The 27,348-nt window shown below is 42.2% G+C and overlaps 3 protein-coding genes across 21 annotated transcripts in view; 2 read left to right on the forward strand and 1 right to left on the reverse strand.

Annotated features, from left to right (window-relative positions):
• SFI1 (SFI1 centrin binding protein) overlaps positions 1-4,744 on the forward strand; it is a 34,453-nt gene extending 29,709 nt beyond the window's left edge. Inside the window, exon 32 of the mRNA XM_040576958.1 lies at positions 4,637-4,744. The gene's annotated coding sequence lies outside the window, so the exon portion shown is untranslated. The remainder of the gene's footprint in view (positions 1-4,636) is intronic.
• Positions 50-26,368, reverse strand: PISD (phosphatidylserine decarboxylase). Of its 11 annotated transcripts, none has more exons than XM_040576981.1 (8): positions 26,203-26,367; positions 23,741-23,835; positions 19,302-19,477; positions 5,986-6,222; positions 5,702-5,840; positions 4,651-4,797; positions 3,120-3,280; positions 50-2,809 (listed from the first exon to the last, which is right to left on the reverse strand). In XM_040576981.1, the coding sequence occupies exons 1-8, from the start codon at positions 26,250-26,252 to the stop codon at positions 2,585-2,587; spliced, it is 1,230 nt and encodes a 409-aa protein (XP_040432915.1). In that variant the 5' UTR covers positions 26,253-26,367; the 3' UTR covers positions 50-2,584. The 11 variants fall into 11 exon arrangements, with proteins under 11 accessions (XP_040432915.1, XP_040432920.1, XP_040432917.1 ...); XM_040576986.1 differs by lacking the exons at positions 23,741-23,835; positions 26,203-26,367 and adding exons at positions 8,234-8,399; positions 10,264-10,681 and having other exon boundaries at positions 19,302-19,438; XM_040576983.1 differs by lacking the exons at positions 19,302-19,477; positions 23,741-23,835; positions 26,203-26,367 and adding exons at positions 8,234-8,399; positions 10,264-10,681; positions 14,840-15,360.
• LOC121079545 (melanotransferrin-like) overlaps positions 21,416-27,348 on the forward strand; it is a 28,962-nt gene continuing 23,029 nt past the window's right edge. For 6 of the 9 annotated variants that reach the window (XR_005825077.1, XR_005825075.1, XM_040576974.1 and 3 more), the window contains exon 1: positions 26,377-26,674. The gene's annotated coding sequence lies outside the window, so the exon portion shown is untranslated. Of the gene's footprint in view, positions 22,015-24,520; positions 24,596-26,347; positions 26,675-27,348 lie in introns of those variants that run through there. The other 3 variants (XM_040576978.1, XM_040576976.1, XM_040576980.1) reach the window with 3 other exon arrangements.

The following is a 27,348-nucleotide window of genomic DNA, read 5'->3' on the forward strand; positions in this document are numbered from 1 at the left end:
CTCACAATACCTAGTTTAGGTTACCCTGACATTTCAGAAAGATAAGCAACACAGATAAGACTCTTTATTTCAAAATGTTTGCAATTAAATGAGTTAATGTCATTAAGTCATACACTTTGACATACAAAAATACCGTGCTACTGATACAGTTGAAGAATTCAATGGATTCTCCATGCAGGAGAAATTCACAGCATTATCAGTACCCTCTATGAACTTTGCTTCCAGTTTCAGAGTAATTGCTGACCACTGCACAAGTAATGTTCGTTAATCAGCTAGCTCTGCACAGTATTAAGACCTTCGCAAAACCAGTTACTTGCATTGCTGAATCCTCTCCCACTTCTTAGACTTAGGTTGCCAGATGTTTGCTTTAATACATCCTCCATTACTGAATAACAGTAACCTTCAGATCCTGCAGATGATGATGTGGAGTAGCAAGAAATTAAAGCTTAAAGTTGCTTTGGCTACATCGGGATGCCACGGGCCCCAGTGGAGAAGGGAGAAGAGATTGTTCTCTCTTCTCTCATCCACTGGAACTAAGTTGTTGTCTGCTATAAACATGTCTTTGAAGTTGAGGCTAGTCACAGTTCAATCCTCTGTGGCTGATATTTGCCTTAGTATTTCTTACTCTCGGTGGTTTAAAAGTGCACATTTCTAGAAACCTATATGTGGTAATATACTGCTGCAGGAGTAAACTTGCTACTGCCAAGAAGTTTAACAAGATAGGTGGCGAACAGCCACTTCAAGCTTTCAAACTCCTCCCCATGTAAAGTGAGGAAACATTGACTCTCAGAGCCAAATGAATTTTCTCCTGCTTGTCACCTGAACAGCCACCATCATCTTAAGAGTCATGGCTGGACTACATTGCTACATACAGTTCATCATCCTTTCATTCCTGATGACAAGCTAAGCATACAGGACTTGGCAAACTGGACATTTGTACAATAAAATTATATTCTATTTTCTGCAGTGCATATAAAGAAGGTAAGTTTTTCTTAAAGAAGTCACAGCAGATCAAAGCCTATCATCTCCTTGAAGTAGCAGAAAAAACACCCAAGGCTCAAGCAAGGAAGTAGTATGAGAAATCTTTCAGAGATCAGAAAGGCAAGTTTCATAAGCATGTCCACTCCCACAAGTGCTGGACAGCAACTTCAACTCAAAATGTTTGAGCAGCTGGACTTGAAACAGTTTATTTTCTAAAAATAATTGTTACATTGCTTTAAAACAGAGTTCTTCTTCTTTACTTTGGCACCAGTGTCAGTGCTTTTGGTGCCATGCTCAAGAGATCCAAGGTGTTTTGTTAACTCTTCTTGACGTTAAGTTACAATGAGGCTCTGAGGTTTTGCTGTAGGATGAAACTCCAGCATAAAGCTTTCAGGCCCCAGAACATTCCTAGCAAAATCAGTCTGAGGGCAGAAGTCAGAGCAGGTGTGGCTTTTTATATTTTAGATAAGACAAAATAGGTGCCAGTGCATTACAGGATGGCCAAGTTGGCACCTGGGAGGCAACCTGGGATTGCTTCCAAGAGCTGTTGTTTTAATGTACTGTCAGTACATATGGCATTGCACTGCACGTGATAAAAATTGGTCCTGAAGTATCTGAAACTGCCCTGTAAATAGAGGAACTATTCTTCAATAACAATGACAAAGCAACACTGAAGATACATAGCATCACATGAGAAACATTCTCTTTGTCTTCCAACCCTTAATTCAAGAGGTGAACTCTCTCTTAAATACAAACAAGATCTTTAAGGCCTGGAATAGCAAAATAAAAGCATGGATTAGGAATTGGACATATGGATCTGTCTGCTAGTATTAAAAAAAAAAATCCACGATGACCAGTTTCATTGTATGGAATGTAGACACAGTGGTTCCAGGTTTAAAATACAGTGCAAAGTCCATTTTTCAAGGGACATTGTTAGGTAAAAGAATTAAAGTTGTCTAACATTAGGAAATAAATTGGATGTATAACTTACTTTACTCATGCGGTCTGTGCATTTTGCTTAGTTTGGACTGTGAAGCCATCATAGTCCATTTAACTGGACTAGTTAATGGCTCTCCAGGTATTTTATACAAGGACTTCAGAGAAGTGTTTTAGAATAAAGACAAGAATACATTTGTTACTCAAGGTCTGAAAAAGAAATACAGCAGATCAAAGGTATAAGGTCTGACTCAACTTCTTAATGTCCCTTTAAATAAACCTAATCTCTATTTCCACCCTTCCCCATTGCACCTGCATGGTCTAGGAAGGCTTAAAAGGGATTTTTAAGCTCTGTGAACATAGATATCCTGTGGCACATTGAGGGGGAGAACATCAAACGCTACAGGCACAGGGTAGGACAGAAACCTCCATAGTCAACATCTTTAAAGGCAGCTGTACCTGATACATACACGTTCATTCAATTCTCTTTCTGCATTCAGCAGCAATATGTAAATATAGGCCAAATACTCTCAAAGTTGAACATAGCAATGACATCTTCCATTTTCCTCACCCAGGTCCTGCTGAGTGATATACGCTTGTTAAGTGAAACTTGCTGTGATGTGATAAAAGTCCCCTTGTATATAAAACCTTCTTGCTGCGTGAGTTTCTATAGAGAGCCCAGGGCTTCTCCAAAGCGGATTTTCTGTCCAGCTTTGAGGTGGAATTTGAAGTCCTTAGGTGCCTCAAAGATGAGTACAATAGTAGAGCCTAGATTAAATTCCCCTAAATGTTCTCCTTTCCTCATGGGTATTCCCTCCTTGTTGTTGTTGGATACGAAGCTGAAGTCATTGTAGGAACCTTTTGAGTAACAGGGACTGTTGGTATGCAGGTCCTGTACAGAGAAGGAAGAAACTGTTAGTTGAGGATTTCAGTACTCTATATTCATCAGCACAACTGCAGACTCTGGGTATCCAGGCATTTTCAGTGCAGGACCTTACAATTCAAGAAGTGCAAGAGTAATATTTAAAAAAAGTCTATACTGCAGGTGATTCCCTGAGAATCAGTCTTAAAACTCACCATGGAACATCAATGGCTGTGAAACATCTTAATTTCAGGCTCACAAGATTATTATCATTTTTCCATTCTGCTTTACGAACCTCAAACATCAAAACCAGAAAGCTGTCTACTACTGTCTTACTCACCTGGTCAAAGTAGATGCGGATAGAGCCCACATTTGTTGCTCCTACAGCCGTTAAAGAGAAAAAGCCATGTTTCCAGTCACCTGTAAGGACAACCCGTTCATTGTGGCAGAACAGTTCCTTGATCCAGCGAGCAACTCCAGGATTCACAGACATCAGAGAGCCTGCAATAGCAAAAAAACATTCAAACTCAATTGTTTGTCTTGTAGCAGTACTGTAATGCTATCTGAATGGTATTTTCAGTATAACTGTAGCTGATCCAGTAAGCAATTCTGTCACATATTTGTGGGAAGAGAGAAATTCAGGCATAGCAATTAAAAAACAAGGCTATAGTGAAAATAAAAGGGTTGCAGAAAGATCAACACTGCTCCGGAACGGCTCATATTACTTTATATTTCTCCTAGCAGAGTCACTGGGAAACCAAAAGCCATTCTTTTCCTTCACTGTAGGGCTCGAATGCAATCTGGAGCACTACTGACAATTTTCCCTATTAGAGAAAAAAGGGTTTAAGTTTTCATAACCAGAAATTGTTCTTTTCAGGCTGACCTGTTCCCTCTGCTCCCTGGCTTTCACTTATTCCCTTCTACAGCTTTCACTTTTGACTGTTTCCAAACAGTGAAGGCCTGCCTTTAAAGTAAGGAACAAAAGCTGCACTTAAGAGTCCCTTTCAAAGTATCTGCTGTTGTTGAGGCTTATTCCAGCATCAGGCATACCTACTCCTCTGTTACCAAAAGGAAGTGCAGGGACTCAGTATCTGATGTTATTCCTCTACCAAAGATCCAGCCAACTTCATCTCAGTTTCATCTATTAATTCACAAATGATGACTACTGTTAATTGTCATCTGATAAAGAGAGATCAGGGTCAGAACCTTAAGAACTAGTCTCTAGTCTCAGCCCTAATAGACAGAATTGAAAGAAGCCTTCAAGTAACCACTTAAGATACATCTAACATGTCACATTAAAGGTTACAGGCTACTAAAAGGAAGCTAAATGACTTCTTACAGCTTAGAAATGTGTTTTCACTGGTTAACTATCCAGTGCCTGAGAGCAGGCCCTTCCAGTTCTCTTTGGTAAATGCATAAAAGTAGTTACTAAAACTGTAGAAGAAAGCCTATTAGCTAGCTAGAACTGAGCAGGAAATACTAATAACATCAATCAGATGAAAAATAAAAGTTATTACAGGAAGAACTTCAAAGCTCAGGAATAGAGATCATATTAAAGGCTAGTGTTTGCTCTGACTTGCAGAATTATATTTCACATGCAAACTGAACATTTTTTTTTTCTGGGAACAAGTCAGATCTGCATCCACTGACCATTATTTGAAGGAATTAGGACAGCCTGAATAGAATATTACTTCTTTCACCATTCACATGTGACTTGTTCTGGTAAACTATATTACCTATTCATAAACACATATGACAAATCACTATGTTCCCATTAGCCATCAGGTACAAGTGTTCCGCTAGCAGGTCTCATTCAGCAGTGGCTTACAGCATTGCTTCCATCCATTTATTTTCTAGGAACAGAAACCAACCTGGAAAATGACGTCGGTGTGACACTCTCCAGTCAGTGGGCGAGTGGAAGCAGTGGTAGTCCCCTGGTGCAAGGTAGATTACACAATGATAGAGCTCATTCCCCTCCTTTGTGACTAGCTGTTGCTGAAAGGAGTTACCAGGTGAGGCTGCAAAGAAACCATGGAAAGAATGGGGTTACAGATACTCTATGGCCATTATTTACCATAGCTGAGCACTCTACATTAGAAACTGTGCTAATAACAGAGGACTAAATGCAGTCTACATACTTCAGTAAGACTAGAAAAAGATAGCCTTAAGGCCAGGAATCCATTATTTTGAAGTATTCTTTTCGCTTTATAATAAGGGAAGCCTGTACTGTTTCAATCATTTTGGATATTCATTCGGTTTGGAGTTTACTTTTCCCTAAATATAGAGCAGCAGAAACTGAAATCCAGTTAACACCAAACTTTTCTTAAAGCCACCCTTTTGAGAACAGAATTTGTGAAAAGGTCATAGGTTTATAAAACAAAGTAGTTGCTTTTGTGCTCATGTAGAAAATAACTGTTTGCAGAACCTGGTCTTTCTAGTCCCCCGTCCAATTTAGCAAATATGTTGCTCTCATCAAAACTCAAAGCCTTGAGCCTTGCTCAAGGTGCAGCAGAAGCGGTGACAACACAAGTCAACAGAGTGTAGTGCTCGTGCACAAAACTTGTTACAGAGCAGCTTGTACCATCTTCACTAACCAGGTGCTCAGGCACATTTCAGTCTGTCATCAGGAAAGCTGTAGCATTGTTACAGTGGCAGACCTTGGAATCAGTTGTAATTGTTAATATAACCACATAGAAATTAACTAAGCAATCTAACTGGATGAATCAGAACAAAACAGACAGTATAATGCTACTGATGCACAAACAGAACTGTAACAGTGACATGTTTATCCCCAAATAGAACAAAAACGAGAACTGCTTTTGTTCAAGGAAATGTGAGAGGAAAAAAAAAAAGTATTTTTTCTTGATCTCTGAGAACACTGTAATGGACAGAGCAGAACAGGTGCAACTGATCAAAACTTACCCTCACTAAAATGCAAGTCCTCTGTGCTGATGCGAGGTCCCAAGAAAGATTCCAGTGAATAAGTAACCCCTTTTACTTGCTCCACTTCACAGTTCTTTACTTGTCCAAAGTTAAGGATCTTTCCGTCAGAGGGACTAATCTACAGAAAAGAAGAAAAAAATGAAATGGATTAGGAATTCATGCATTCCTCATCCTTCCATCCATCAGAGCAGGCAGACACGTTTCTTTGGTGGAAGCAAGGAAGCTGGTAGCGTAGTGTTAAGCCTTCATTTCCCTCTACTCACCACACTGTGCAAACAGCAGACTGGCCGTGCTTGTGGTTTCAGCTTCCTGCGAAAGAATTCACTGAGGTTTCTATAGTGATGCAGATCTTCAACAGCTGCCTCCTTCATGTTTACTCCAAATGTCCAAATGTACAGGCTGTAAACAGGCTTCCGAAGCCATGTAGGCAGCTCCACCTGGTTCAGGCGACCCCATGCTCGTGAGAGCAGTCGAGTTGGTACCGATTTGTACAGAGCAACCTGAAGAAAGAATTAACACGATGTCCTTCAGTTCTTCCCATTGATGATTTTCTCTCACTTCTTCACATAAAACGAAAAGGATCAAGCTGTTCTGCTAAACACTCCCTTAGCACACGTGAAGTAGCTTTTAAGTCAGCAAAAAGTCAACATCGCACTTACATCCTCACTCCCTGCACTGTGATGAGAGCAAATAAGGGATAGGATGAAATTTCCTATAACCTTATATTGAAGCCAGAAGCTTCTGATTCAAATTACTGGAAACTGCCCAATGTGAGGCTTACAGAAAAATACATGTGCTAGTAGAATACTTATCAGAAGAGCATAACATTACCAGTATTCCTCTGTGAACCACCAAATGAAAACTGACTGAAAAATAATTTCTCAGTATTTGATAACACAATTCTCAGATATATCTACTAATGAAGGTATTTTCTACATCCCGTTATCTCTAACGATACTTGTATAATTGAAGAAGCATACCCAACCCATGTGTATGCACCTAACCTGGTATAAACTTTTGCCAGCCTTACTGATTCTTTTGCAGCAATGGGAGTTGCTAATTGCAAAAATAAAGCTTATTCCTGCAAAAATATGTTTACCTTTGGACTTACATCAAAGCATGTATTTTAGAAACAAGAATAAACAAATGAAACAATGTTGGTAAGAGGTATACATAATACTGATGTAATTGGACAGATGACAGCCTTTTCCTGTTGGCAATTCCAGCAGGTAGCATTTCTGAGGTCTGTGGTACTTAGTATCAGCCCAAAACCTTGCATGATCATATGGGAGGTAGCAGTGGAACTGAACCTTCTGAGACCAGTTTTGAATAAGTAGTAATCTGCTGAATCTAGTACAATCTTTCAAACAGTGCAACTCAGCTACATTTAACTTCCAAATTCTTATATATATATATATGTATATATATAAAAGTGTTTGTCTTTTTTCCTTAGCAAGGCTCATCATTTATTCTCAGTATTAATCATATCCTTCATTGTTAGGTCTCGCAGAATATAGCCATAAACACAAACAAGCGCATGCTGGCTGAAAGACTGTCCATCCTAACAAACACAGTGAATTAAGATTTTACTCAGAAATCACCATCCTGCATTAAAATACAGTGATATTTCAGGAAGAAATGATCAACCTAATCTTAATTCAGATAAAAACTTCTAAATCAACAGTGCCTTTGGTTATATAATCTGAAGTACTGAAGAAAAAATGCTTTGCCATTTTATTTGACGTGCCTCATACAGTGTTAATTTCTAAAATCAGTTTTGCACAGTTTTCCACAAACACTGAGAATATACAGGTACAATTGTAATGTCACAAAAATTGTCAATATTTCCTAGTAAACCTCCTCTTGAAAAGCATCTGGTTTTCAAGTTGGCGGGATCAAACAGAACAGCTATTTAAAGGAAATAATCTTGAGAACTGTGATTCTGTTACAGTTTTCTATCAAAATGTTAATGTGGTTGTTGCATTCTGCAATCACATGATAGTTAAAGAGAATATCCACTTGCACAATTTCCTACACACTACTCAACAGCATCAGAGCGGAGATTTGCATTAATCTATCATTTGGACAGGCTGGATTGAATGCTCAAAGAACTTGAGGAACAAACCCTCTCTTTACAAAAGAGGCAAGAGACCATTTCAGTGTGGCCAGGAAAGGGAACTGGACAAGCGGTTTGGTCTGTCTTATCTTAGCCCTGACACTTTGAGGTGACTGAATAAACTAAAATTTTTCTGTCATTTTTTCAGGGTAAACCATGGCCATTAGAGGACAAAAATTTTCCACTACCGAAAAATCACTTGTCTGTGAAGCAATTAGTCACAACAATTATAAACAGTAAAAACTAAAGGGAAACGTGAATTGCACCTCTCTGCTTTCATGCTAGTGATCATCAGCCTGTTCTATATTAAATATCTTTCCACCCAGCTGCTGCCAGCTCCTTTCAGTATCATACTGCTAACATACATGAAGCAGAAGAGACCTGCTCACACTTACCCTGCTCACAGGCCTCCATCCCACTCTGGTCAAGGGCTTAAGAGCACCGAAAGGCAGAAGGTAATAGAGAATAGTCAGAGGCCAAGAACGGAGTTTCAGAGCAGGCCTAGACATACAGCTTAGCTGGCCCAACCTTCGCCTCAGGGCCAGCTGGGGAAATTGCAACCTGAAAGATTACATACACAACATAAGAGGGTCAGCCATCTCAGCCTCAGAACTGCCAGCTTCTGATAGCTGGGGATGATTTAATCCTGCTCATCCTTAAGTAAAGATCAATTCTGCAAGTCCTTACTCCTTTATTTTGGCAAGTTCTTCCCCTTCCCAAAATAGAAAACCGCCTTACCTCAAAAACAAACCCAACCAACAGTATCCTTCATCCAACTAACAACACAATATGATAGTTTACAATACAAATAACAGACAGCATAGGTTCTTCTTCCAAATGTCAGAAGATTACACAGAAAATGTTGCTTCTGACTGTTCTGGTTCTTGGATAGTCAAAGCAGACAGCAAACAGTACCCTGAAGGCCAGGACTCTTGTGATGCTGCGACATTAAATTCCAGAACTTTATGGATGAGCAACATTAAGGAACGAGCAGATACTCTGATTAAAGAAGTCCTTGAAATCTAAGAAATCAACATCCCTCGGAGGGTTCGTTGTGTTGAAGGCATCTTGACTAGATTGTATCTTAGGTTGTATTTTGTAACACAAAAAATACTGGAGTCAAATTTACACGGACCTGTTGGCCATTAACTGACTTGAGGAAACAAGCACTTACTTGGGAAACAACAGGAGTGGCACTCCTGTGTTAATTAATACAATGCTTAAATAACTGATTCCAAAAGACGTCTTTCCAGGTCTTAAATCTTGTACTGGGTACCCTTGGTGCTGAACACGGAACATGTGGAACAAAGCTGATATTGCTAGTGCTGCAAGATTATCTAGTCTCTGTAGCCCCAATCATTCCTTTGCCTCATTACAAAAAAAATCATCGGTGCAGTTGGTTATGTGGATGTCCTGACTGAAAGCAAACTCATTTTGTACTAATGGCTGTAGGCAGTATTTGAACTTGTAGCTCTCCAAGGGAAAAAAAAAACTGTTCCTCTTATTAGCAGAGGTAATTGTGTGTCTCAGTTCAGATCCTTGTAGGAGATCTGCATGAGAGGCTCTCCAGGACCCCACTGCCTACCTGAGGGCAAAATATTCAAGTCTTCCAGGAAACTAAAAGGGAAATTTTCTTGCCAACATGTTCTTTTCAAAATTTGGATCAGAATTAAGAAACACACAGCCAGGTACAACTGTCACCACTTTGGGATACAAGATGGTGCTTTTGGCTCAGGGATTCTCCCTGCAGCAAATACAACTTTTTTTCTCCCAAAAAAATTAATACGTAAAAAACAAAGAATTACCTATGCATTGCAATGCAAGAAGGAAAAAAAAACAACGAACACCTAAGGAGATGAAGTGCTGTCTCAGCAGAGGTAAAGCCGGCTTTCTCAGCAGGAGGTGGGGCTGACTCAACATGGGAATAGGAAGGGGCACTTCATGTTCTTCCTCCCATCCTCACCACCCGTGAGCCCGCGGTCTGCTCGAGGGCTGGCAGGGCCAGACCGCGGTTGCCAGCACCACGCCGAGGTACCGCTCCCCCTGCCGCTGCTCTCCCCCCCTTCACTGCAGTCGCTCGTGGACCAATCCCGGCAGAGCTGCATCCTGGCAGCTCACTCCAGAGCCCCCAGGCTTCGCACTGCCTTGGCCTGGTTTCAGAGCAGTCCCTTCGCTATTTTTTCTATTCTCCTAGTGATGGAGAATAGGCTAAAGCAAAGAAAAAGAACCCCTCCTTGTTCCCCTTGTCATATAACAGCATGCCCTTCTCTGCCAATTCAATGCATAAGGAGCTTTATAGTAATTAGGCCAAACAAAAGCTTTGCAGATGGCTGTCGCTCCTTCTGCCCAGAAACCCTCCCGTCCTCCCTCCCTCGTTTCTCCCTTCAGTCACCATTCTCTCAAAGCAGAAAACACCGAACAGTACCTGAAACGTGTTCTCCTATTTGGTGTACCACCGGCAGAGCCAGCCGGGCCTGGACTGTCCAGTTGTGAGTGCTGGTCCCCGGCACAGCTGCTGCTGCCACCGTTCCCTGAACGCAGCCTCCGGACATGAATTTTAACTTTGCGGAGGTTGTAGCACGAGGGCGGAGGGTTAGATAAAGCTTTATAGCATCTCACCATTTCCCTGTATGCAGATCTGGTCCCTGCAGGGTGTTTGACTGACACATCGCCAAGGTGATGGTTGGTTGCAAGGCTCAGTCTTTTTTTCCTCTACCTCTCCTTTCTTTGCTTGCTCCGGCACAGGAGGGAGGACACGACGTCACAGTTTTTAATTCCCCCGCTGGTCTGTCTCTGGATTCCCCCTCTGTTTCCCACTTGAATCTCTGCTACGAGGCTTGCAGCTATTGCAAACAAACAGGCATTGTGTCATATTTCAACATCCCACTACACAGATGACTCTGCACAAGACAAAAACAAGCTCTCCGTATAAGCACTCCTTGCTTCTCCCTAGTCCTGGTCGCCATCGAAACTCAGTTCTCCAAAGAACTCCCTGCAGTCTCAGGCTGCTGAGCACTGATGCCCTAGTCAGACGAGCAGCCAGCCGGCCTCACACAGCTAACCCCAGAGCCAGTCTGAATCTGAGGCTGGGAGGAGGAGTGGGGCGGAGTAGAGGAGGAGATAATTCCCAGCTTCAATTCTGCAGTGCAGCAGCTGCAGCTTAGGCAGTTCCAGACTACTGGGCACCAAAAATCCTTTCCTGCTCTTAACGTCCAACTTGGGAAGCAAACAGAGAGAAAAGGAACATCTTTCCATTTCACAAACTCTTGCCAGACACCAACATCCATTTCCTGGAACCTCATCCCATCTCAAAAGACTCACTTAGGGAACAGGTAAAGGACATTCTTCTACTAATACACATATACTTAGTGAATTAAATAAGCCAGCTCTAGGGCCAGTTTGTGAATGAGTTATAAAAGAGGCGTTAACATGTCTTTTATGTGTACTGTCACGCTTTTTACATCCGGTAGAACTAAAATGCAAAACGTGTGTAAAGGAAGTTGTTTTGTTGCTGTTGTTGTTTGTTTTGTTTGTTAAAGACAAAGGACTACAGTATTTCTATCTCAGCATTCTGAACAAGCAGAGAAGTTTCCCTCTTTGACCCTGCAGACTACATCTCAAACCTATCTGTATCTCCTCTTGTCTGGATTTGGACTGTTAAAGCAGATTGAAACAGGACCCCAGTTTAGAAAGGGGAAGTGAGCTAGCTATGTCTCACCTCAAGATTAAACCAAATACCCAGAATAGTTTAGAGGCTAACTCTGTAGTGGCTATCTATTTCTCTCGTTTTTTTTTTTTCTCCTGTTAAAGGCTGGGTTTAAAAAAAGAAATATATAAATATTGTTATATACTTCTTTCCAAAGTTTTCTAAACACAGTGAAAGCTGTATGCCTTATAGAGGAGATCAAAAAGAACACTGATGCTCTAATATAAAGGAAGGGGATATATTTTATTAGGGATAAGGCAGGAGAAATGGGAGGGACCCCATGAAAATCTAGAAATAACTAGCTAAAGGCTTCCCACCCAGGCCTTGAAAGGAAAATATTCCAGCAAGAATCATGTATTATGATTGGCCTTCAACTCTAAATATTACAGATATTCCCAAGAAACACCTCTGAAATGCCTGTATGAAAGTATTTTTTTTTCAAAAAGAAAACGGTTACATCATGTCCTAAATCACAGGAAGTTCCAAAACCTGTGTTTATTTTGTTGTTCAAGCTGAATTTTAACAACTGCATTTATAAAAAAACAACAACAACAACAAAAACAGTTAATTGAAAGATGGCAAATTTAAGATCAGTTGAAAGTACTCAAAAACATACTCCTTCCTCCCCAAGCCCTGCATCAGCTTTTTTGTTTTCATTTTGAAAATACTAATCCCATCAAAATTCAAAGAAAGGCAACAAGGAGCACAGGGAATTATTTCTCTTGATTTGCCAGGGATGTTGGGAATAACAAAATAAATTTTGAATAGAAAAAAAGGAAAAATCAACAACGCTTTTTCAAAAGGCACTTCATCAGATCGGATGAAAATCATTTTCATACAGAGCATGAATCTTAGCAAAACACTTTGTTTGGCACTGGTGAGGCCAGGCAGGCGCAGGCAGATGGCCCCTCGTCTAAGCAGCTCATGTGTCCTGGCTGCGCCCTGCTCCCCCATTCCACCTCCCCCTTAACTGCCTCTTTCACCTGTGCATGGCTTTGCAGAAGGCCAACAGCACAAAAACCACCTTACCTACATTGTATACCTTTCTCTCAAGGATTAGGGAGGTAAATCCATGACCTCTTTCAACAGAAGTTCAGTTTCATCCTCCCAAATGCTTTCAAGGAATTATATTCTAGATTGAGCAAGCCTGATTCTGTGAAAACGTGGAACAAGTTATGTATCTCTTCTGCTCCCTAAAAATGAACGGACATTGAAATGTTCTCCTGCCCAATGCAATGGGGACTAGCACCCTTCAGATCAAATCAAAAAAACCCAAAACAGTGTGGTTCAAGAGATTCCTCTCCAGGATGGGGCAAATATTGGCATTATAAGTTTTTTTCATCCACTTATTCAAAAAACTCAGTTCAGATGAGTATGACAACTTATGTTTCTCCTACGTTCTGTTCTACTGACCTCATTACACGCACCAAAATGCAAATCTGTGAGTCCTGCTTAACTGCTGACTTACATGGCAAGTTGCCATTCTTACTGTGGCTGCCTCAGCAGCAATTAATATTCCTCCGGTGTGAGGAGGCTGAAATGAAAAATCCACCCTGAGTTTAGCTGTTTTCCATGGGGAAAGGAACAAGAACTGGTGGAGGAACTCGCATAGTAGCTTCAAAACGGCTGGACTTTGTGAGATCCAGGCAATGCCACAAAACCTGTGTTACTAGCTTGGAAAAGAATCTTAGGATTGCTGGTTTCTAGGAGCCTGGACATCTGTGCCAAACTCTCTCACCTGCCTAAACTTATCCAGAATGCATCTTAAGTAAATAAAAGAAGCGGTGACCATGAGGTACAAATCCCTGGAGAATTATTATCTAATAGTGAACTGCTAATCTGCCAGCTATGCAACACCATTCTGCTCTGTCAGCTCAAATAAGCATCAAATCTAGTGACCCTGTTTAATTACTTGTCTTCTCATTACTGCCTCAAGCCTTACCCTCAAGTTTTTATAAACAGCAAGCAAAGGCAGTTGCAAGGAAGACTAATATACAACTGTACTTCAAACCTGTGGTCTCAGTTTTAAATCCTAAACATGAATCATTAGGCTTGGAATGCACCCGTCGGAGGGCTCGAGCCCTCTGGTCACACTTTCTACATTTGGTAACAGACTTGCCATTTAAAAAATGCACTGTGGACATCCCACCAAATTTGCTGCAAAGCCACTCCCAGCGCTGCATTCTGCCTAACTGCCAGCAAAAACAAGGTCTTGCTGTCAAGGGAGAGGTACGCAGTGACACAGCACGGTTTGTTAACGGTTCCACTCCTTCCCCAGCAGTCTAATTTCAGACACAGCTCCCAGCCGCTTCTCCGGAGTCAGCCCAGAGAGAGGAGTGCAAGGTGCTGCACACCCAGCCGGGAGCTGCTGAACTCTGTGCCTGTGACACAGCTGCCTGCTTTCCTGCTGCCGGGGGGAGCCCAGGAGCAGGCTTCGAGCTCGCCACAGCCACGTGATTTTTGAGTAGTGCGCTCACTTCTTCCAGCTTGGCTGGGGACAAGTTGGCCAAGCGTGCCGTGCTCCGTGGAGGTGCTGGGTAACGAGATGCACCCTGCTCTGCTTTACCCATCTTTACCCGTTTCTGAAATTCTCTGCTTTTAAAAATGCAGAAAGGCTTTCCAATATTTCTTAATTTATTAAGAAAAAACTTTTGATTGTTTTTACATTTTTTTTATACTGCAGTTTTAGTTACATCCTATAAATAGGAGGGGAAAAGAGCGGTATATTAAGCTATAAGGTAGGCTTGGTTTTTGCTGTTGTTATTCTGAACTTAAATCCGTTCCAAAAAAATATCTGTTAAATAGTCTCAAAGAGCTCTTCTCTCAAACAGGAAAAAAGTGGTATTTACTTTTGCAGCGAGATGAAAAACCACAGAAGCACAAAACCTGACACAGCCGGGCCCCCTGCCGCCCGTTTTCTCGGGGACATTTCGCACCCCGCGTCCCGAAGCCCCCCGGAGCCGCCCCGGCCCCGGCCCCGGCCCCACCTGCCGCCGAGACTCTGCCCTCCGAGCCGGCTCCAGCCGGCCGCCTTTGTCCCTCCCCGCCTCCGGGCTTACTCACGAAGGACTCCAGACTTGGCAACGCCGCCCCCGAAACTTCCGTACCGCCGAGCGGCTGCCCTGCGCCCCCCGGAGCCCGCAGCCCTGCCCCGCGGCCGGCAGCCGCAGTAGCAGCACCTCCGGGCCGAGCCGGCTCTCCTCCTCCCGGCCCCTCCGCCCTCCCGAGGCAGCTCCCGCACACGCGAACAAAGCCGGCCGCGGACTGGCGGCTCTCCCGGCCGGCTCCCACCTACCTCCCGGCTCGGCACGGCTCGGCTCGGCGCTCCCCGCCTTAAGGAAGCGGCACGGCCCCGCCTCGCCCCCAGCCAGTGGCGCGCCGAAGCGGCCGCCTTCCCGTAGCCCCGGGAGGAGGAGGAGCCAGGGCAGGAGAAACGAAGAGGAAGAGAAACCGGAGGGGCCCGGAACGCGGCCACAACCTCGTCTGGCCTCCCCGGGAAAAGGCAGGGGTCCCGGCCCCGCACGCTTTCCTCCTTGGGGCCGCCCCTGAAGCCAACACGTGGTTTCAAGAAGGTGCACTGCAGCCTCAGAGCACTCCCGAAACACTCGTAACTTGTCCCGTAATCCCAGCAGGATGCTCAGGAAGCCGTGTGAGACCGGGCAGACACGGATTCAAAAATCCGTCCCACCGGTCGGATAGAAAAACATAATTTTACTCAGCTAAGTTTTCCGGAGAGCAGAGAAAAAAAATACACATCATCACACCCTCCTCATTCTGATGTTGAAATATCGCCCCCCTTTCACATTTCTGACCATCTTCATCACGACCATGTGGCAGCTCTACAAGAAATACTTGGTAATCACATGTTTTCTCAAATACAATTTAAAACATCAGAACACAGGAAGAATGAAGAATAAGAAAACAATTCACCACCCATTGTGTTTCACTCTTCCAAAACAGAAGTTGGATACTGAAAGAAAAAGGCTTTTTTCCATTATTAGTTCTTTCCTGAACTGGATACACACCTCTCAATTTCACCCTGAATGTCTCCTCTGGGCCAAGAAAAGTGCTTTCTGTGTTGTACTGCCAAAATATCATCCTGTATCCCGTTACACAAATAGCAGGAGTTTCTAACATCAATAGGAAAAATTGGGTTCTTACCTTCGAGAATCAAGATGTTAGATCTATATTCAAGCACTTCCTCACTGTATCAAGTCATTTTTAATGTGTGTATTATCTGTCATCTGACTTACCAGATGTCACTAAGGGAACCGAGCTGTAAAAGGTTCATTGTGTTTTTTCTCGTGCTGTCGTTCCAACAAAAGAGACCCTTACACAAACCCAGTATTTTATGTCACTTTATCAGACCAGAACAAACTATGGAAACAAGGGACAGCTACAGGAAATTCATCTTTCCAGAAAGAAACTCTGGTCACTCTATTCATCCTAACTCACTCTTTGGCCAAGGTTTTCCTGAATAATTCAGCCACCCTATAGCAACACTGCCTAGGGGAAAAGATGCAAGAGGCCTTAGTTAGCATATGTATGGCATGCTATGCATGGAGATCCCGGCCAGGAAATGTTCTGTCACAGCAAGGATTTGAAGCAATAAGCTTCACTCTAGCTGATAAATAGATACCTGTCTCCCTCCAAGCCCTCTGCTTTACCTCATCTAATTTAATTAAATGAAAGCTGATCCTCACTGGTATTCACAGTAAGAGACACACTAAGGCGTTAATCAGCTCAAGCTATTAGCAACATAATGTCTCTAAGAAAATTATGGGAAGAAAAGGTCTGTGCTAAAGAAACAACTGTTCTATTTTTCCCTGTGGAAAAACTGAAGAGATGCTTGGTTTAAAACAAATTTATTTTTTATACTCTTTTATTAAGTTAGAAGAAACAAAACCATATAGGAACATACGCTTTAATTCATTCAGAAACTATACACACTTCCGTAGTGATATCTGCTGTGTACGTCTGCAACAGGGAGACATTCCCTGCCTGCGTAACATGATGATGATTACCTATTTCACATCTGTCTTTTGCTCAGAAGCAAGGGAATCTGCCTTACACGCAGAGTGTCAGGTGGAAGGTGGTGTATTCTCCCATCAACACAAGGTTGGTACGGGTGAACTGGATGTCCACAGCAGCACAGGAACATGCAGCAATTTCTTGTTCTGTACCACTTTCAAAGCCCTGTCAATCACACTTGGTCTCTTTTTACCTATGCAAAGGCTCATGCCTCTGCTCTAAAAACAAGACAACGCCCCTCTTTTCCCCACTCCTAAGTGTGCTTCTGCGGATGCAATAATGGAAAAAGAAGAATAACGGAAAGTGATAGCTCAGCAAAAAAGACCCTCCACTTTCCAATAAAGAAGAACAATACAGCTCTCATTTTTCTTGAATCCTTCATTGTTTAGAATACTTCTTTCAATGTCTGAACAGTTTCTTTTCCCTCTTAACTGTCAAACTTCCTTTCCCTCCCACAGAAGCAGTCAGCAAAACCTAAGCATATACGGAATGACCAGGAAAATTTGTTAGTGTCTCCCAGTAGTATCTGCTGCATTTGGAGCCCTTATTGGTTTGAAATGCTTTGTGTGATTTCTTTGGAGCCTCTTCATCAAAAGCAATACTTGCAGCTTCACCAAATAACCACCAGTAATAACAAACCACCACAGCAGCATAACAAAATAAAGCAAATTTAATAAAGGACTTTTTTTAAAAATTATCATTCATACTTTTAGGTATAAAATTGAATTTGTTTTCAAGTATCACAACTGAATTGACAGCGCCTTTTTAAAAAGTACTCCGTGGACGCTTAGCAATTTCTCCTTTAATCAAAACATAAAACCTGTTTGAGACACACTTCAGCAGGACAAGAATATACAGAAGACAGATTTACAGACAAATTCCTTGGGAACTATGAGCCTGAACTGTTAGCATCTGGCCTGTCTGGATCATATCTGATTTGGGTCACTAGTGAAAATGAATTTAAGAATTCCAGCCTTGTCCCCTAAAGGCACGTGGCCAAAAGCACTCACAGACTTGCAGTGTGCTTAGGAATGCAAAGAAAAGGGATGCTAAAGGTCATACTGAAGCATCTCCTACACAATCCTACAGTCCTAGAATTTTTAACTCCTTGACTTCAAAAACAGCACTGACACTCACCTCACTGTTTGGAATACCACATGTACTTTAAACTCTGCTTAACACTGTGTTAATACAATATCTCCTTAATAGTTTGATGGAGATACAGCAGTTACATCAAGTTATGAAATATTTCTTACTTCAATGCTGCAGTGGCTATTTGACCTATGAATCAGATATACACACTGCAATTCCACAAAAATTTCTAAACTCCTTGGAATCCAGAAAAAGGTAAAAAATTCCTCAGGATTAGCAAATGTCATTATACATCTAGGTGTTACCTAAGGAAAAAAAGGTCTTGCTACATATTCACAAAGAAAACAGGTAGATTTTTAATTAAGTATTAATTCAGTCTCAGCTTTCTTGTAAAGTAAATATGGCACAAAGGCACATAGGAAGTTAGCAAAGTGCCAAAAGTAGCGCAGATTGAGCAGTCAGTGAGAAGATTAAAAAAACCCACAAATACAGCACACGCTGTACCCTTAGCTAAAACTACTAGGACATACTCAGCACTAAATTTTTTTTGAATCCTATTATATGTAATTTCAGTCTTGTTGATTTTGATTTCTGCATTTAATTCTGTAAATTATAAAATGTGCGTAATTTGCTACCTTGCAATTCAAGGTGGGAAAAGTGAGACACTGCACCGCACTAAACAGAACCAACAGCTCCTGCAGAGTTGCTGCAGATGCATGCCTGATGCTCTCTCAGGAGTGCAGGTGGGCAGTAGGTTGAAGACCAGTCTGCAACATGCCTTGGCAGTGAGAAAGGCCAACAGCATATAGCAGCAGAAGCCAAGGGAAGGTCATTCCCTTTTACTTTGTGCATGTTAAACCACATCTGGAATACTGTATCCAGTTTTCTTAGAATTAAAAAAGATGCTGATAGACTTGGGCATGTCCAGTAAAGGCCACCAGGACGGTCAGAGGGTTGCAGCGCATGGCTTGTGAGGACAGGTTAAGGACTTTTTCAGCCTGGAGAAGGTTTAGGAGGGACCTAGCAGCAGCCTTCTAATGTCTAAGAAAAGTTTACTGAGAAGATGGAACCGGCTCTTTACTAAGGGAGATGGAGAGACGAGAGCTATAAATTGATGCAGGGAAGGTTCCAACTGGATATAAGGAAAATATTTTTTATTATGAGGATACTTAAGCATTGGAACAGGCTGCCCAAAGAGGCTGGGGAATCTCTGTCCCTGGAAACGTTCAAGACCCAAGTGGACAAAGCCATGAGTAACCTGCTCTGAATTCAGCATCAGCCCTACTTTAAGCAGGAGGTTAGACTACTTGACTTCCATTCTGAATGATTCAGTACTTACCAAGCTTTTTTTTTTTTTTCCAAAATACTTAATACAATCACCTGATTAACTACCTCCTGTAATTTTGATTTGAGGTGTTTAAAAAGCACTGGCCATACTAAAGGATGGAGGAGATGCCAGCAGTTCCCAATTTATCATTATATCGACTGTAGCACAAATGATATCTATTTAACAGACAGAAACTTTAATTCCATGAAATGCATCAGCCACAGAGAACAAACTACATGTTTCCGTGTTGGAAAGAGAGAAAGAGCTTTGCATCAAACATAAGAAACAATTGCGACAAGTCTCTTACCTCCCACTCGCTTGCAAGCTTCACAGGCAGCTCTATGCCCTTCTTCTCTAGCTGTTCCAACTTGTAATCCTCGTATTTTCTGTATCCTGCATATCCCCCACCTGTAGCCACCAAAACATGGAAGGGGCGCAGGCGGAAGGCTTGTCCTACCGGAGCAGTATGAAACTTCTTCCTGTCTGTAACAAAGAAAAGCAGACTTTAAGGAAAGAGAACAATTACACTGTTTAAAAAGCAAACAAAGCTAACACGCGCAGCAAGGGACATCAGCTCAGATGATGTAAATGTCATCAGATATCTATGACACAGAAAGTATAAACAGTCCTAAGCGCTCCAGTTACTGCACCTTACCAAGTTACTGACACTCAGTTGATTAGCACTAACTGGTCATCAGTGTTTTTAACTTCTTCCCCTCTCTCCCTGCATCTTTCCAACATTCTTCCCCAAAAGTATACCAAATGAGCTGCCTGAAAGCGCCAGGAGCTAGGATTCAGTTCTCGTGACTTCACTTCTGGATTTCTATGAAACTTCCCAACTATGAGATTTTCTGTGTTGTTACCATACAGAAAAATCAGTGACTGGGGAACAACGTGTAGCACTGTAGAGCCTCTTGCTTCTCAGTCATTACAGCTTTCATTATAGATAGCCGCACAATTCAGGAATTCCCCAGCTGGAATAGGGAAGGAAATGACCACCTGCTTTAGTGTAGGTTTGGTAAACAGGATAATAGGCACATTTCTGCTGTAATACATGGAAAAAGTGACATCTAGTATTACATCTATTCCGAGATTATTACCGAGAACTACCAAGCTTCTCTTGCATAACCCAAGCCTTACGCCGTTGCGTGAGACATGTAGGCTGCACAGTCACTAAGCAACAGAGCCATCACAGGAGTGGGAAAGCATTTCCCTTCCCAAATCCTCACAGTCCTCCAGGCATAATGGGCTAAGTAAGTTCTCCTGTCCTGAGCTAAGCAAATTCTCCTGTCAGTATTAGTCTGAAGGTTCCCAGCAATAAGCACAAGTCACTGCCAGACAGAGAAAATGCTGCCCAAAGGAATTCATTCTCAGGCACCGATTGGTGTCATTTCCACAACAATCCTTAACGTGGATGAGCAGGAAGCAAAAACAATGGACTGTATCTTGTTCCATCCTTGTCAGGCTTAGGGCTTGACTCTGAAAGAACAAATTAACAGCTAAAAAAAAAATAAATAATCAGTAACACCAGCTCTAGTTCTAAGCATGCATAGACACAAAGCAAAGATCAGTTGCATTCATGTGTTTTTCAGCTATGATGCTGCAAGAACATGTCCAATAGAAGTAATTCTTGATCATATTTTGTTTTACCAAAATATTTTTGCTCACTTTTTTCCTACATACGTGATTTAAAACATTGTTTGAATTATACGTCTGAAAATACATCATAATATGAAAACAGCTTTATTCTTATTGAAAAAAAAATATTATGCATATATTTGAAAAACAAAACAAATAAGCAACTACAGTTAGATTCTAGAAAACTGTCCTAAAGAAAATGCTCAAGAAAGGACACGGATCAGGTAGAGCACCTAAGTAAAAGGCTTTCTTCATAGACATTTAAGTTTGCAAAGACTACAACCTTTCAACTTTGGTCTGCCTAGACAGCTGCAGCACCATTTCAACAGAAATATCTGTACAGAGACCAATGATGCTCTTTAGCCCTAAAGCCTTTAATTGCCTTCCCACCACATCTTGGGTTCTAAGTAGGCAAAGCTGCTCAGCAATTTCACCACAGCTAGCAAATAGCAAAACCCCTTGGCGGGAGCAGCTTTTTCTGGTTTGTGTCCGGAGACTGTTTCCACTTCAAGAGCCTCCACTGGAGGCTCTCCACCTACGTGAACATTCCTCTTCCTCTGCGAGACACCATTTCGTGTTTCACAAGCCACAGCAAACAATCTACTTTGCTGATGAAAGATTTGAAGAGCTGTTTGTTCCCATCTCCAGCATTAATAAAATTAATTTTATTAATTAATAATAACTTCTTTTTGCAATTGTTACAAATTATGCAATTGTTACAAATTATGCAATTGTTACATTACCATGACAACACATAGGCTACAGTTTACAAATTGTTGGTAAAAAAAAAAAAAAAAATCAGCATTTGCTCTTCACAGCCTTGTCCAGCTAGAGTAATTCCAAGCATAAGCATCTCATTTTAATCAGGCTTTAAACATTTAATGTAATCCTACTTCAATTTCCTGATTTATTAAAATTACAAGTACAGATAGAAATGTAAAAGGTTATTTAGGCCTTTTCTTTCTTCCATGCCCATTAAACTGCTGGAGTCTGACTTCCACAGGCATCTCAAGGTGCATTACACCACAAAGAAGGTAACATAACTGAACAGCTTTCAGCAAATTCCCACCTGGTACATGCTGGTACTTTCTTATTAACCATTACAGATTAAGCTTGATGCCTCCCTTCAAAGTCAGTCACTTCATGGTCTAACATTATTTCTCTGCATTTCATGTTGCTAACAGATGCTATTTTAGCTGTCAAGCTCATTTCTTGACTATGTTGCAAAGATCCCTCAGCCAGCATCTACGCAGATGCCTTCGCATCCCCTTCTGACACCACCCTGCAAGAGATGGACACAGTGCCCGGCCTGGCACTCGGCTGTGTGGTCCTGCTAGAAACACTCAACAGCAACAAAACACTTGGAAATGTTGCAGGACATGGTAAGCAATTAAACTGATGTTAAAAAGTTTCTAAGTGAGGGTGATTGATACAACGTAGGTATGTAAAGTACAGGAAATACTGGCTCCTACTAAATACTAATACTACTAAAGCTTTTTTTTTTTTTAAATATATAAAAACGCTGTACTAACATGAATCTCTCTGTTAAATTGTATTGTCTCTCTTAAAAACACATTTTTCAGCTGTAGACTCCTCAGAAAACTAAGTAATCTGCAGAAGGTAATTAAGAAAAATAAATGTGTGGTCAATTGGTTTTAATTTGCTATGATCATCTTCACTAGGAAAATTTTAGATGCTCAGAAAAGTTTTAAAACTGCAGGTAATGAGGTTCCATCGTATATGCTCTTCCTCAGAGACCTCCTTCCTCTAGCACGTTATCAGCATTGCTCTAAGCACTCAGATCACGGGCTGATTATATCTGGGTTACAAAATATTCTGCTTCCCTCCAGGTGTTAAAACTAGCGAGTACAGGGAAGCATGAAAACACTCATTTTCCATACAGATGACATGATGAAGCCAAGAAATTGACACTAATGTTACATGATTAACCTCAAGTTTACTATATGTTAAGAGCTGTACAAAAATGCCTAAAAGGGAAAACTTGCTTCATTAGTGCTCCAATATGAAAATAATACAAGATGAATTTTTTGAAATTTGAATTTTATTTACACACAAAGAGGCATCTAACGAAGGATGCAGAGCTGCCTGACTATTGCAATGCTTGCACGTGTTAATTAAATAGCAAACTTGGCAAAAAACTTTACCAAGGAAGACAACAGAAACAGATCCCGATATAAATATATATTTATACATTTCCCTTAGGAAAAAAAGGCCGGGGGGAAGCTGCCATTCACTTTAACATCTTTGCTTCTCTTCTGCTAGCCCTGTTAGACAGGTTTCTTCAGAAGGGATAGTTGCAATGAAAAGGATGAGTGCTGAAGTATCAAAGAAGCTTAAAAAAGGCAAATACACTAAAAAAGGGGATACACTAAAAGAGACTGTTAGTGCAGCTGGTGTCACAATGACAAGGCAATTTCTTGACAAAAAACACACACAGGAATGACGCAGTATAAGAATGAACAAAGATAATGAGGGGAAAAAATAAAACAACAGAAAATACACAGTTACATGGCTATTAAGCTCCAACATCGGTATTCCTAATTTGGAGGCTGACATTCCTCCAAATTCCAGTTTTAGCCAAGCACTGCTCTGGATAATGACAGCATCTAAACCGCTGCCTAAATCTGCTTCTCTGCAAGGTTCTTCATATCTATAAAATCACTGTGGAACAGATGGCACTTCTTTAGAAGAGAGAAGCTTTCAGCCACGGCTAAGGAATATTTGTCCAAAATATTCCTCTTTGCTAAAGCAAATGATTTCTGTAATTTTTTTTATTATATTGTTACAACATTTGCTACCCAAGTATTCCAAAATAGTTGAGAAACAATGAATAATATCTCATAAAGAAATCTTATAGAATAGATAAACATCCTTCTTTTACTGCCTGTAAAACAAACCACCAAAAGGTATAAAGCACCGTTTGCAAGCATATGTCTATGGAAATTTGGTGAATCAAGTAACTCTCTGACTCTGGACTTGCATCTGCTTTAACCTCAAGAACTTTATACTCTATGTTATGTGAGCAGAATTTGCCTGATCCTGAGTAACCCTGTTTTTAACACTGGGTTAGATAAAGGACGCACTTACCACTGAAAAATGTCCTAGAAGGTGGCTGCTTCCACAGGACTCGAGTTCTAACGCACAGGTTCTCATGTATGAGGAAGTTACAGCTAGTCAGCAAACTGTAAAACAACACACAAGAAACAGTTGCTTAAGTACAGATGTTTTACAATGCAAATGTAAACAGAGTATTCAGAAGCTGAACAACAAAGAGGGAAAAACTCTCAAGTACTATAAAATTGCTACCAAATCCTATTCCCTCCTTCAGGAGAACATCCTCATCTCCATGAGAAATCCAACTGCTTCTGCAGATACCTCATTGTTTAGTGCTGCATCTATTTGATTCTTCTTATTCCTATATTTCCATTTTTTTCCTATCAGAACACTGACATATGTATTTTTAACTAAATTCTATCATAATGGTGATGTTCTTCTGAGTACTGTGTTTGCTGATCTTAGCAATAGCGCTTCTTGGGCAACTGGTTATGATGTCGTGTACCGTATCTTGGGCTGTTTGGAGTTCTAATATATTTGATAGTGACTACAACCTGGGTCTTTAAAAGAGCAAGCTAATATTGTCTAATGTCATCTTTTATGTACCGTCCTGGCCTATATGATCAACAATCTATTTGTTATTTAAAAAAAAAAAGACTAAAATTGGTGAGAGCTACTCCTCTCTAGATCTGCTTCCAGTCTAATATAAACCAATATTATCCAACAGCATGCAAACAACTACTTTAAGCTCAATAAATGACTTGTGTTTTGCTGGAGAAAACAAGAATGTTTAAAACATTTGTCTATTTGCAGGGAAGGTACACAGCACAAGCATCAACATCATCTTCTGCAACAATAAGGCTGAGAAGTATTTAACTCCATCCAAAGGTAATACTTATAATGGATGAAGGTGAGTTCAGTCACGCTGATCAAACCACACTCTGCTTGTAAAAGTATTGGTGAAATTTTGGAATAATCCCAAGTGCTAAACGATCTCATTATATCTCCACTGGCCTGCTACACAGGTGTCATTTAGGAACTTACAAATGAACAGCAACTATTTTAAGAGACAATCGTAAACTGGGTTCATGCATCTCCTTCCTCACCACGATGGTAAGGAGGGGGAGAACATAGAAGAGTTATGGATTCTGAGAAGTAATTTAGATTATTAGACAAACTGGTATAGCTGGAAAAGTAAGTGACTGCCAGGCACTCATTCCCGAGATGCAAATGTGACAACTGGGATGTCTTCATTTGGCACTCAGACCTTTCATCTGCTCTTGATCAGAAACATGCTGAGTAAAGAATTACTTCATTAGCTTAAAAACTACTGCATCATTAGGATGATTCAGTCCCAGGAAGTGATTATAATTCTCCCAGATTTTTAAGAATGAATTTCAGATGGCTACTGAGTCACATACAGACCTTCTCTCTTCAGTTATGAAAAATTATAAATAGTATATTTGTTGTCCAGAAGTCATGTAAGGGTAGTAGTGGGCACTTGCTAGCAATGTTTTAGTGTGTTCGTCAAGGATAACTAGCTATAATTTTCAATTTTCCCTATAACGCAATGTTAGTAGTATTTCACTCCATGCTGCAGCTTCTTAAAACCATTACTTTAACCCAAATACAACAGCACAGTCCTTCCCGAAACACAGATTCCTGTAACCAGGTGCCAAACGTGCCACACGGCTGCATCATCACCCAGGACATTATTTCCTTACAAACCCAGAGGCATCCCATGCTACTGCAGAACCTGTATGTTTTACACAGCAACATGATGCAACTTGAACAGGAATAACAAAGTCACCTGATGTAGACTACACTAATTTGCTGTAATACAGGGCCTGCTCTACAGCATATTTTGACACATGGGAGAGAAGGAGTGGTTGCCTGTCAGCAAGCTAGGAGCCTGTGGGCTGCAAATAATGGATTCACAAAACTACACAAAGCTAATCCAGGTGGCACCAGACTTAAATTTACCAGAAAGCTCGTAGAACACTAAAAAGCAGAGTATAAAAATATGAAAACCAGCTCCAGCCTGCAACACCGGTGTGTCCCGAGACGTGCTGACAGCTCGGGGCCGGGCACCCCGGGCTCAGGGCAGGGGCAGCGAGCGGCAGCCCGCCGAGCCCCGCGCTCTCCCCGGGGCCGGTTTCGGTGCCCGGCAGGAGGCCAGGGCAGGGAGGCAGGGGAGCGGAGGCTCTCGGGGGGAAGGCCAGCCAAGGAGTCTGCAAGCCGAGAGCTCCGAAACCAGGACGCACGGGCGCGCAGCTCCGTTCTGCTCCTGCCAAGCCTGCCTCCTCTGCCTCCTCCTCCTCCTCCTCCTCCTCGGCAGCCCGGAGCCCCCTCGCACTGGCGGGGCAACGGTAGCGAACGGGCAGCCCCCTCCCGTTCACGCCCCCAGCGTCCCGGCTGCCAGCAGCTGCCGCTGCTTCAGCTTCAGCTTCATCCCCGGCCCCTCTGCGCCGTGCCGTGCCGTGCCATAACCATACCTGCTCCGCTGCAGCGCGGCCGCGCCGCGCCGTGCCAAGGCCGCCGCCATCTTCTCGCGCCGCCGCCGCGTCCTCTGCGGCGTCCCGGGCGGGAGGAAGGGAGAGAGGGAGAGAGGGAGGGAGAGAGGCGGGAGGGGCGGGGCTGAGGGGAGAGCGGCGGCGTGAGGGGAGCGGGCCCTGCCCTGAGGGGGTGGCGGGGGCGGGTGTACGGCCGGTCCCTGAGGGGAAGGGGGCTTGGGGACAAGGCTGGTCCCTGAAGGGAACTGGGGGGGCGACAAGGGTGTTCCCCAAGAGGAGGCATGGCTTGAGCATGGCGCTGTGCCAGGGGGAGCTGAGTGTGAGGCTGTGGGGCTCAGCTGCCTCAGGGTTGCTGCTGAGCGGGTAAGGGAGTGCTTGAGCCTGAACATGGGAGCACCGGAGATGTCAGGACAGGGGGTTTAATCGGCGAGGGGAGGCAGCGCTGCTCCTGCAGGTGAGGAGACGTTGGGCAGGGTAGTGCAGGCTTGGGTGTTGCTTGCTTGTATCGTAACACCACAGAGGGGATTTTGTGAAGATTATCTGGCTTCCGCACCCTTAGATGCATCTCTAGATAGATGCATATGTGCAACATTACTGGGAAGTTGGTAATTATCTTTTTCTGACCGTGGTGGTAGGTGGGTAGTTTCACAGAGTGAATCAGTAGGAAAAGAATTCCAGAGTCTTGCTATTGCGTTTCCACATCCTCGGTGCTTTAGGACATGGTCCTCTCAGCTGACCTGATTACATTTGTGATTAATGATTGTTTGTTTTCCTGACCAGGACTCCGTGAAGTCTACAAAATCTTCATGTCACTGCTTTTTTCTTTTTCATGTCACCACAAACAGCAGCATCTTTATAAACTGAACAATATATAAGTACGTATATAAGCTGAAGCTTGCTCTTTGCGTATCTTGTACCTTAGACATATAGAGAAAAGCCTGTTATTTTAAAAGATGTATAGTTTAAACAGAGATCCAGATGCACCCTTCACGTGATACTAATAATATTAGCTGACTTAGTTGTTGGGATATACATATATCCTGAGCTAACATAACGGTAGGATTGGCAGGAAGTACAACCGCAAAAAAGGTGGGATAGATCTTGTCAGATGTTTTGTTACAGGCATTG

Source organism: Cygnus olor, chromosome 17 (assembly GCF_009769625.2).
Source record: "Cygnus olor isolate bCygOlo1 chromosome 17, bCygOlo1.pri.v2, whole genome shotgun sequence".
NCBI classification, from domain to species: Eukaryota; Metazoa; Chordata; class Aves; order Anseriformes; family Anatidae; genus Cygnus; species Cygnus olor.